Source organism: Ursus arctos, unplaced genomic scaffold (assembly GCF_023065955.2).
Source record: "Ursus arctos isolate Adak ecotype North America unplaced genomic scaffold, UrsArc2.0 scaffold_14, whole genome shotgun sequence".
NCBI classification, from domain to species: domain Eukaryota; kingdom Metazoa; phylum Chordata; class Mammalia; order Carnivora; family Ursidae; genus Ursus; species Ursus arctos.
Genome location: NW_026622808.1, coordinates 31721361 through 31732946, shown reverse-complemented (window position 1 = coordinate 31732946; position 11586 = coordinate 31721361). Strand labels below are relative to the sequence as shown.

Genomic DNA, 11586 nt, shown 5'->3' with positions numbered 1-11586 from the left:
TTTAAATGTTTTCTTTAACCAAATATATCTAAAACTGTAATCAATTTTGTAATTAGTTATCCAGTTTATAATAAAATTTATAAAATTATGAATGAGATATATTTTTTGGTACTAAGCCTCGGAAATCCGATGTGTATTCTACACCCACAGCACACGTCAACTTGGACCAGCCACGTCACTTGTGGCTGGCTGCAGGGCAGTCCTGGAGGGGCCCCACACCCGCGTCCCCGTCCCCCCACGGTTCCTTCCCGCGACCAGCTGGCCCGCGCCCTAGGCCCCGCCCCGCGCCCCGCCCAGGTTACATCACAGAGCCCGCAGGCCCCGCGGGCGGGGAGACCCGGGCCCCGGCCGCGTGTGTCCGGCCGCTTGCGTCCTCCCCGCTCTAAGCACCCAAGTTCTGAAAGGAATAGACGTCCACCACAGAGCCACGGCGGCCGTCACTCTACCCGCCGACCGCCCGGGCGCTGGCGGGCGGGAGGCGGGAGTCTGAAGCCCCCATGCGTACCTCGCCGCCAACCGCCCTCCGCTCGCGCCGCTACCGCGGCGAGGTCGAGGCGGCGGGGCCTGCGCCCATTGGCCTGCTACAGCCCTCCGCCCGCCTCCTCGCCGCGCTTATTGGTCGGAGCAGCGGAGCCCGCGGGATAGGCGGTGGCGGCGCTCCTCCCACGCGCCGGCCCTCAAGAGGGCGACGAGGAAGCGGCCGCCTCCCTGCGCCCCGCCCCACGGGCTCGCCTGGTGGCTCCGGCTCCTCCCGACTTCTCCCGGCTCCTCCCGGCTCCTCCCGGCCCTCTCCCGGCTCCCTCCGGCTTCGGCTCCGGCGCGGCGGCGGCGGGTAGGTGCGGCGACAGGCGGGGCCCGATCGGAGGGGCGGCCTCCCCACTGTCCCGGGGGCTGCCCGAGCCGCGCCCCGCGGCCGCTCGGGACCCCGCAGGGCCCGCCCGAGGCGGAGAAGGGCGGTGGCCGCGGGCCTGCGGGACGCGGGGGCGGCGGGGCTGGGGGCCTGCGGGCGTGATCTTCCGAGGCTTTGGGGTGCTATCCGGGGGCCCCTCGGGGCGGAGCGGGCTGAGAGGACCGGGGCTTCGGGCGTCTGCAGCGTGGGGCCGAGCGGCATGCTTCAGGCTCAGGATGGGGCTGCGCTTGCGGAGAGAGGGTCGGCTGCGGTCTGGGGCCCTGGGTGGGGCCCGGGGACGTAGGAAAACTCAAAGGTCGTTCCGTGAGACTTTGGGGGGTCAGTTGAGGTGGGGCTGATTTGAGCTAGAGAGAGTGCCGAGTCTGGGGTTACGGGCGGGGCTGAGGGGCGGTCTGGAGAACCGGGCCCCAGTGTGGGCTCCGTGTGCGCGTTCCCTCCGGCACTGTTGGGGGCTGGCGTGTGTCTGGCTGCGGGAGGGCGAAGACGTCGCAGCAAGGGTGGGGATGGGAGGATTGGGACAGGGACCGGGAGGGGGCAGTTGGAAACGTTACCCAGAACCGAGATTGTGACTTAGCACTTGGACCAGATTCTCCGCTGGTGTGTTGCCTGAGCTCTTTTTTGGTGAAATTACCCTGTGCGGGAACGTTGGGGGTTTTTTGCTTCCACCCAGGAACGTGTAAATTAAATGCATTTGCTGCTTTTGGGAGGAGGCAGTCGTTACGCTTAGGTTTGTGCCTTAGCACCCAGACCCGGTGTGAAACGTGCTTCTCGGGAAGGTTAGTGTTACCCAGCTTTCTCCTGGAAACCCCCTTTCTCCTTTCCCTCCTCTGGTTCGGTTGCACTGTTGCTCCCCAGGGCCTCTCGATTCGCTCTCCCTGGCTGCATAGCATTGCAGTGTTTCTTGCTCTGTGTGCGTGTGTGTGTGTGTGTGTGTGTGTGTGTGTGTGTCCCGCCCGTTTCCCTGCTGCTGCGCTTTTGGCAACTGCCTCTGCTCTTTCCCAGGGATGGTTGTGGCATTGCATCAGGGGATATTTGTGCTTGTAATTTGCTCACTCAGCCCAGGAAGAGGGAGAATAGTATGCTGCAGAGATGGGAGGGGGGTGCCGTCAGCTCGGCTGGGTAGGCAGAGAAATGGGTGTGGTGAGGGAATACAGCTGCTCTAGGCCTATAGGGTAACACTGCCCAGTCATCAGCTCAAAGAGATTCAAAGAGCAGCAGCAACAGCTATTTTTATAAATCAGTCCTGAATCCAAGCTGAGCACATGGATTTAGAGTGAACAGTTGTCATGCTCTAAGTATTACCGGCTGGGTGTTTGGTAGACAACATTGGAGTTGCTAAGTGAGAATTGTACAGTGCAGCCGGTACTTTACTTGCAACTTTTTAACTTTGCTCTCCTCACCTCTCTGGGATGGGACCTCTGTCTTCAGGGGGTGTCTTTCCAATGCAGTGGTTTGATGGTCCAGACTACTCCTTTTCTAGTGAAATGTTTCTGTATCAGTGGTACTTTTCCTCTCCAGTTTGGCTTAAAAATAATAACACTATCACCTTTTGAGCACTTGCCATCCTCCAGGCCCTAGTTGTAGGTATTTGAGGTATTTGTTTACAGATGGGGAAGTTGAGACTAACAGGAGTAAGGGTCACACAGATAGTAATGTGGCAGAACTGACATCCACATCAAGGCCTCTCTCACTACCCCCCCCCCCCCCGCCAGGAGTTCAGAAACACGAAATTTTTGGTTCACACAGGGGTGACTCAAGCGCTCGAGAATTTATTCATGCAAAGTAATCTCACCAGAAACTGATAAACCAGATACCAGTTTATTTACACTGAAAGTATAAAGTGCCATGTACACAATTGGAATTAATTATCCATTGGCTAGGACACCTCCTTTGTTTCTGGGCAGCCAAATCAGTAATAAAAAGGCCATTGATTATAGAATGGGAACTAAGGGCCCTGGATGTTCTTAGGGGATGTTTTAACCAAGTTACTGAATCCTAGTGAATCTTGCTGCTTTTCCCATTGTATGAACAAATTTATTAATTTTGACAGTGCTGGGAAGATTCTAAAAACATTTTCCCACCTTGTCTGGTTTTTTTTTTAAGTCATCTCTTCATATATTTGTCATCTCAGCCTGTTTAACCTGTGTTAAAATTCGCAAGTTTACAAGTAAGTTTACATTACATATTAAAAAGTCATTTTCCATTGTTTGCTGACAGTGAAGGAAGCACCTGGATTTTCTTATCTCTAGGTGGCTTAGCTCTTTTTATTTTTTATTTTTCTTGAGGATATGAAAACTTTTTATTAATTACATACTCTGGCTTTCAGGAGAGAGTAGGACAGGTTTCCCAAGCTTGCTCGAAATGGATTGAGAACTGGGAAAGATCCTGCCTTGTGGTTTTAATTTTGGTTATCGGGTGGGGGTGTTTGTGGAAGTGAGCGTTCCCTTGTATGGGGGGGGGGCTTGTGTGATTTGAACTTCTCACCCACGTCAGGATAGGTGACTTAGCTTTAGTCAGAGAGTTCTTCCTGATTTCAGTGTCTTGTTCTTTTTCCCAATTGATCCATCCTTTGTCTCTTGAAGTTTTTGCTGTTGACCCTTCAAATATAGGGCATCTTCTTCCTTCTCCTTCTCTTCCTCCTTCTCTTCCTTTTTTTTCTTCTTTTTTTTTTATAATTACGTTAATTAATTTATTTATTTTAAGATTTTTAAATTTATTTGAGAGAGAGATAGCCAGCCAGCGAGAGAGGGAACACAAGCAGGGGGAGTGGGAGAGGAGGAAGCAGGCTTCAGCAGAACAGGGAGCCCAATGCAGGGCTCAATCCCAGGACTCTGAGCGGAAGGCAGACGCTTAACCTTTTTTCTTTTTTTTTAAATTATTTTTTTAAAGTAATCTCTACCCCCAACATGGGGCTCAAACTCAGGACCCTGAGTTCTAGAGTTGCATGTTCGGTCCACCAACTGAGCCAGCCACGCGCCCCCCTTCTTCTTCTTTTTTCCTTTTTTTTTTTTTTTTTTAAGATTTTATTTATTTATTTGACAGAGAGAGAGAGACAGCGAGAGAGGGAACACAAGCAGGGGGAGTGGGAGAGGAAGAAGCAGGCTTCCAGCGGAGGAGCCTGATGTGGGGCTCGATCCCAGAACGCCCTGAGCTGAAGGCAGACACTTAATGACTGAGCCACCCAGGTGCTCCCACTTCTTCTTTTTTTAAAAATTAAGCATGGTTAATTGATGTGTCGGTTTCATTTTTCCTTAAAAAGCAAGGAAATCTGAGGAACATTTTGACCTAATGGAAGTCATCTGGTGGTTCATTTGATTTGGTCAATTTGAAAAGGAAATCGAGTAAATGACACTAATTTCACTTTGTTCTTCTAAATGGCACTTTTTTTTAAAAGATTTTTTTTTTTTTTTAAAGATTTCATTTATTTATGTGACAGAGAGACAGCCAGTGAGAGAGGGAACACAGCAGGGGAGAGGGAGAGGAAGAAGCAGGCTCCCAGCCGAGGAGCCCGATGTGGGGCTCGATCCCAGAACGCCGGGATCACGCCCTGAGCCGAAGGCAGACGCTTAACGACTGCGCTACCCAGGCGCCCCTTAATAAGATTTTTTAAAAAATTTATTTGACAGAGAGAGAGACAGCCATTGAGAGAGGGAACACAAGCAGGGGGAGTGGGAGAGGGAGAAGCAGGCTCCCAGTGGAGCAGGGAGCCCAATGCGGGGCTCAATCCTAGGACCCTGGGATCAGGCCCTGAGCCGAAGGCAGCTGCTTAACGAATGAGCCATCCAGGCGCCCCTCTAAATGGCACTTTTATTTAATTTTTTAATTTTTAATTTTTTTTTAAGATTTTATTTATTTATTTGACACAGACAGAGACAGCCAGTGAGAGAGAGGGAACACAAGCAGGGGGAGTGGGAGAGGAAGAAGCAGGCTCATAGCGGAAGAGCCTGCCGTGGGGCTCGATCCCAGAACTCCGGGATCACGCCCTGAGCGGAAGGCAGACGCTTAACGACTGAGCCACCCAGGCACCCCCCTAAATGGCACTTTTAGAACTAGGTTTCTGTGGACTTACTGTTAGGAATTAGTTGAGGACAATTATGGTCAAGAAAGGGTTTAAACTGACATACATGAGGGATCATATTCACCACCTTTTTAGAGCTCTCTAGGCTAATCTCTTGACACAGACCTAATGGGAATTGTTACGTTTTGTCGTTACATTTTTGTTTATTTATTTTGGGGGGGGGGCGCAGAGGGAGAGGGAGAAAGTGTGTTTTCAGCAGACTCTGAGCTGAGTGCCAAGGGATCTGGAGCTCGATCTCACCACCCTGAGATCACGACCTGAGCGGAAACCAAGAGTCCGAGGCTTAACCGAATGTATCACCCAGGTGCCCCTGTATGTCATTAAATTTTTGAGCTTGAAAGTCAATCCAGTTTACTTTGGTATTTCTTTAAATGGTAGAAAAGTTAATCTTCCTTTTTTTTTTAATTTAATTTACTTATTTATTTTATTTGAGAGCATGTGCTCATAGGGGTGAAGGGGGGAGAGAATCCCAAGTGGACTCCCTGTGGCTCTTATCTTACCACCTGAGATCACGACCTGAGCTGAAACCAAGAGTCTGGCCACCCAGGTGCCCAGAAAAGTTAATCTCATCATAAAACCCATCTTACTATTTGCATGTATTTATCTTTCTTTTAAAATGTATCGCTTTTCCTCACTTTCTTTCTGACTTTACAAGAAGGCAGTTTAAAAAATAATTTATTTTGAAATAATTTTAGATTTGCAGAAGGTTATGTAAAGATAGTACAGAATTTCCATATAATCTTTAGCTTTCCTTAATGTTAAACATCTTATATAATGATACATTTATTAAAATTAAGAAATCATTAGTTTAATATTATTTTAACTAAAGTATAGGCTTTCTTCTCATTTCCCTAGTTTTTCCCTAGTGATACCCTTTTTCTATTACAGGATCTCATCTAGGATACCACGTTACATTTAGGTGTCCTGTTTCCCTAGTTTCCGACAATCTGTGACAGTTTTTTAGTCTCTCCTTGTCATTCTCTCCTTGACATCTTTGAAGAGTAGCAGTCAGTTATATGTAGAATGTTCTTGAGTTGGGTTTTCTGGTATTTTGTCATGATTAGCCTGAAGTGAGGCATTTCGGGGAAGAGTACCATAGAGGTGGTATATCCTTCTTGTCACGGCATATTGCATATCAGGGGATACCTGATAGCAGTGTGACTTATTGCTGATGTTAACTTTGATAACTTGATTAAGGTAATATCTGCCTGGTTTCACTAAAGTGACTATTTTTCCATTTCCTTACTTTATTTGTTAGAAGCTAGAAATGAGTCACCAAGTCAAGCCCATTTCTGGAGGAAGGGAATTAAACTCCACCTCCTGAAGGGATGAGTATCAAAGAATTTGTGAGCTTGTGTTAGAATCACCCACAGTAATGAATAAATATTTTGGGGAGGTCCTGTGAAGCTACACAAAGATCGAAGTTTCATCTACGAATTTTAGCATTCATTGGTGAAATCTGCCTGCATGGCAATTACTGTGTAATTGTAGTGGTGATTTTCTGTTTTCCTCATTCCTTCTACGTTACTTGGAATTCTTCTGAAGAGAAGATTTGTATACAGCCCTCCCCCAATTTATTTACTTATTCATTTGTATCAGTATGGATTCATGAATATTTATTTTTTTCCTTTGGGTTGTAATCCAATACAGTACTTTGTTGCTCACATTCTTCTGGCTTTGGCCATTTGGCACTTACGTTCTTTTGATATGTCCCCCTTTTCTTTTTTTGGAGCTTACTTTCTGGTGCTGCAAGATGCTCCAGTCTCATCTTGTATTTTCCCTGCCCCAGCCCCTAGAAAAAGCAGCCATTTTTCCAAGGAGCCTTGGTTTCTTTTATTGGAGAAAAATATTTAGAAACCCAGATCTGGTTTCTAAATGAACTGGATATACTCACTGCTACTGGGCTATCACTGCTTCTAGGTCGTCTTAGAGGGCAGACCAGGGAATGCATGTATGTATACTGACCCAGGTACACACTATCTATGTTTATTTCTTTATCTATCAGTATATAAATGTGATGTGGTCATACTGGTCTCTCTGACTCTAGTCCAGTACCACAAGTGCATTCTAGCATTCCTCTCCTTGCTTATTTGTAACTTTTTTTTCTGACGGTGAGAAACTTGGCTCTAGTTATTTATAATAGATTTACTTAACTGTTTAACCTCAGTGTATGTGTTAAGTAGGAAAATGCAGTTTTTGTTATCATAATAAAGTAAATTTCCAAAGCATTTTGCAGTTGTTAACTAACTTAAATTATACTCCTATAATATTGGTATTTTAAATTACTGTTTTTCAGCTTGAGTGGAGAGGTGATGTCATTTGCCCTTGGCCAAACAGGAAGTGAGTGACTGCAGCTGGAATCGATGACCTATTCTCACTCCCAGTGCTAGCTTGATCCCAAGCAAAGCAGTCTCTTCATATCAAGTATCTTGACTAACAAGTCAACCTTTGTCCCTTCTTGGTGGGATTGCTCCTCTTAATTAAAGAAGTTCCTGGTTTTTAGTTTTTTTTTTTTTTTTTTTTGACAATGTTGACAGCAAGAGTAATTCCTTTTCTGGAGTTACTTTGTCCCACTTAAGTTTTTTCCAGACTAAACAGTTTTTCCCCCCAGCCACCTCTTATGAAATGTGCTTTCTAAACCTTTTACTATGTTGGGCATCTCCTGTGGACATGCTATAGTTTGTCAGTTTGTCAGATATAGTCCGATCCAGATACTGTTTTAGGCCCTGGAAATGAAGCGATTAAGGAATTCAGCATGACCCCTTCCCTGGGGAGCTTACCACTGTTTCCACCACTGCTGCTTTAAAATATTGTTTTCTTTCTTTCAATATCTACTTTTCAGTGTCAGTTCATACTTGTCTAGTAGTAAGCTCCCTTCTAGGTCTTTTTCAGTAGAGCTGCTGTTAACTCAGGTCTTCATTCTTGATTGGTTGATTTTCTGATTCTATGTGTTGGCCTTTTTTTTTTTTTACACTCCTGTTTTCTTTCCGAAAGTCCAGTTTCTGTCCATTGTTCCAGAGGAGGCTTTTGAATCTAGACTCTATTATCCCGTGCCTTTGTTACCCTTCCTATGTTTATAATTTTGATATGTTCTTCCTATATTTTGATTTGAGTTGATTAAGACAATATTCACCTAGAGATTAGATTAGATTAGATTTTAGTAGTATGTAATTAGAGATAAAACTTAATACTTTTATTTGCTCCTTACTTCTATTACTTTAGTATTTCCAAAGACTTTGGTTCTGATTTTCTGCTGTAGTTTGGGTGCAAAATTATAATTAAAATATTTTACATCTTTTTTTTCCTTAAGATTTTATTTTTAATCTCTACACCCAGTGTGGGACTCAAACTCACAACCCCAAGATCAAGAGTCGCATGCTCTCAGGGCACCTGGGTTGCTCATTTGTTTTAAGTGTCAGACTCTTGATTTCAGCTCAGGTCATGATCTCAGGATGGTGAGAATGAGCCCTGCATGGAGGTGAGCTCAGCAGGGAGTCAGCTTGAGATTCTCTCCCTCTTCCTCTGCCCCTCCCCCTGCACTCCAGAGAGGGCCCCCCCCCCCCCCCCCCCGCTTGCTTTCTTGCTCTCAAATAAATAAACACCTTAAAAAAAAAAAAAAGTCACATGCTCTACGGACTGAGCCAGCCAGGTGCCCCTAAAATATTTTACATCTTATACTCTGAAGGCACAGCTGGTTTGTTCGTTCATTCTTTTTTTAATTTTAATTTTTATTTTTATTTATTTTTTTTAAGATTTTACTTGTATATTTGACAGAGAGAGAGAGAGAGAGACGGACAGCAAGAGAGGGAACACAAGCAGTGGGAGTGGCAGAGGAAGAAGCAGGCTCCCAGCAGAGCAGGGAGCCCAATGCGGGGCTTGATCCCAGGACCCTGGGATCATGCCCTGAGCCAAAGGCAGGTGCTTAATGACTGAGCCACCCAGGCGTCCCTCTTTTTTTAAAATATTTATTTGTTAATTTATATAATGAAAAATTTAGGGAAGATTGAGGATAGTAGTGAGTGAGGAATAGACGTTAGAGATCCTTAAGAAAAATGTTCCTTCCTAAAGTGACTCCTCTCTCTGAGCTTTTTTTTTTTTTGTTAAACTGCCTGAGATTCTTCCTTTTTTTTTTAAACTGTCTGAAATTCTTGATCAGATGTTCATTTGGGTTAACCCATGTTCTCTGTGAGGAGTAGAAATACACTGGGAGGATTCAAGAGAGCTCTTACGCATCTTCTTATCGGTAGATCATATTTTCATTGAAATAGTTTGTACTGGGGTATAAATGTTGCTTTGGGTGACAGGTAAGTGGTTCTTTCCTTCCTTCCTTCCATCCTTTCCTTTCCTTTCCTTTCCTTTCCTTTCCTTTCCTTTCCTTTCCTCCATCCTTTCTTCCTTCCGACAGGTAAGTGGTTTCTGCGTTTGAGGAGTGGGGAAAGGGAGAGGATGGGGGATAAGACAGACTTAGACGTTTTTCCCTTGGTATCAGCTCAGGTATCAGCTTTAGAAAGCCTTTCTGGTCATTTTCTTAGTCTGGTCATGTATTCCTCTTTGGTGTTTTCACCAGTGTATATCTTTGGGCATGTGTTATTCCATATTTAAAAAAAATTAAGGTATAATTCACATACAGTAAAATTTACCATTTTAGAGTATACAAGTAATTTTGAGTTTTGGTATTTTCACAGTGTTGTGTCATCAGCACCACTATATAATTCCAGAACATTTGCATCATCCCCGAAAGAAATCCCAAACCCATTAGGAGTCACTCCCATCCCTCTCCCCAATTTCTGGCACCTGGGAATCTAATTTCTCTTGATGGATTTGCTCATTCTGGGCATATACTGTAAATGCAATCATATATAGCTTTTTGTCTCTGGCTTTTTTCATTAGCATGTTTTCAAAGTTTGTCTATGTAGTAGTATGTATCAGAATTTCATTCCTTTTTTTTTTTTTTTAAAGATTTGTTAGAGAGAGCATGGACATGAGTGCGTGGGAGGGGGAGGAGCAGAGGGAGAGGGAGAGAGAGAAACTCAAGCAGACTCCACTGAGCATGGAGACTGATGTGGGGCTTGACCTCATGCCCCTGAGATTATGACCTGAGCCAAAACCAAGGAGTCAAGGCTTAACTGACTGAGCCACCCAGGTGCCCAAGTACTTCATTCATTTTTATGGCTGAATAATACTCCGTTGTATAGGTATACCATGTTTTGTTTATTCTTTCATAGGTGGGTTGTTTCCACTTTTTAGCTGTTATGAATAATGCTGCTGTGAACATTTTCCTTTTTTAGAGAGAGGGAGAGAGAAGAGAGAGGAGAGAGCAGTGGGGGGAGGGGCCGAGGGGGAGGGAGAGAGAGCATCCCAAGCAGGCACCACGCCCAGTGCAGAGCTCAGTCTCATGACCCTGAGATCATGACCTGAGCCAAAATCAAGAGTCAGATGCTTAACTACTAAGCCACTCAGGCACCCCAGTGCTGCTGTGAACATTTGTGTACAAGTTTTTGTGTGGACATACGTTTTTATTTCTCTTGGTATATACCTAGGAGTGGATGGAATTACTGGGTCATATCGTAACTCTATGTTTAACCTTTTGAGGAACTGCCAGACTGCTTTCCATAGTGGTCACACCATTTTGTGTTCCCATTAGCAGTATATGAGGGTTCCAGTTTTTCCACATCCTCACAAACACTTGCTATTTGTATGTCTTCAAAAATGTTTTTTAAAATTTGTTTTTATTATATACCATATCCATTAATGTGTCTTTACTCTGAGATAGTTTAACCTCTCCAGATTTAATCTATCTTTGGATGAAAAACTTGTCTTACAATGCCTATGACAGTCATATCCTTGACTTGGTACTGGGTGGGTTTGAATTTTAATAGCTTAAAGTTGTTCAAAACATTTCTCAGTTATCATTTACCGCGTAGGCTTGAAGCGAATCCTCCAGATTGTTAATCACTTATTGCTCACTGGTCAGTTCTGTTCATTTGTCTCTCATTCCTTCCTCTATTATTTATTATTATTTTAACCTTTTGAACCCTTTCACCTGATTTCCCACACACCGCCTCTCTGCCTCTGGCATCCGCCAATCTGTTATATGTCTTCAGTTCCATCTAGTGGGTGTGAGGTGATAGGTCATTGTGATTTTGATTTTCCTGATGACTTAACGTACCTTTTGGCTATTTGCAGATCTTTTTAAAAAAGATTTTATTTATTTATGTGCGATAGAGAGTAAGAGAGAGAGACAGAGCAGAAGGCAGGGCGAGGGGCAGAGAGAGAGAGGAGGAAGCAGGCTCCCCACTGAGCGGGGAGCCCGATGATGCGGGGGCAGGGGCTCGATCCCAGGACCCTGGGACCATGACTTGAGCTGAAGGCAGATGCTTAACCGACTGAGCCATCCAGGCACCGCTGTTGATCTTTGGAGAAATGTGTATTAAGGTCCTTTGCTCATTTTGAATTAGGCTCTTGTTTTTATTTTTGAATTTTAAGAGTTCTTTATATTTTACAAATTCCTTATCAAATACGTGATTTGCAAATATTTTCTCTGTTTTGTGGGCTTTCTTTTTTCATTTTCTTACAGAATCCCTTGAAGCATAAAACT

General features: G+C 44.8%; 1 protein-coding gene across 27 annotated transcripts in view; it reads left to right on the top strand.

The window, feature by feature from the left end:
• Positions 1 to 316: 316 nt before the first annotated feature.
• The window catches only part of MAP4 (microtubule associated protein 4), a 178966-nt gene continuing 167696 nt past the window's right edge, over positions 317 to 11586 (top strand). For 10 of the 27 annotated variants that reach the window (XM_048226771.2, XM_044384813.3, XM_057312033.1 and 7 more), the window contains exon 1: positions 644 to 832. Coding sequence is in view for 2 of the 27 variants with exons in the window: in XM_048226770.2 (XP_048082727.1) it covers positions 498 to 832 (335 nt within the window). In the remaining 25 variants the exon portion in view is untranslated. Of the gene's footprint in view, positions 833 to 1376; positions 1687 to 7284; positions 7329 to 11586 lie in introns of those variants that run through there. The other 17 variants (XM_048226779.2, XM_044384819.3, XM_048226778.2 and 14 more) reach the window with 6 other exon arrangements.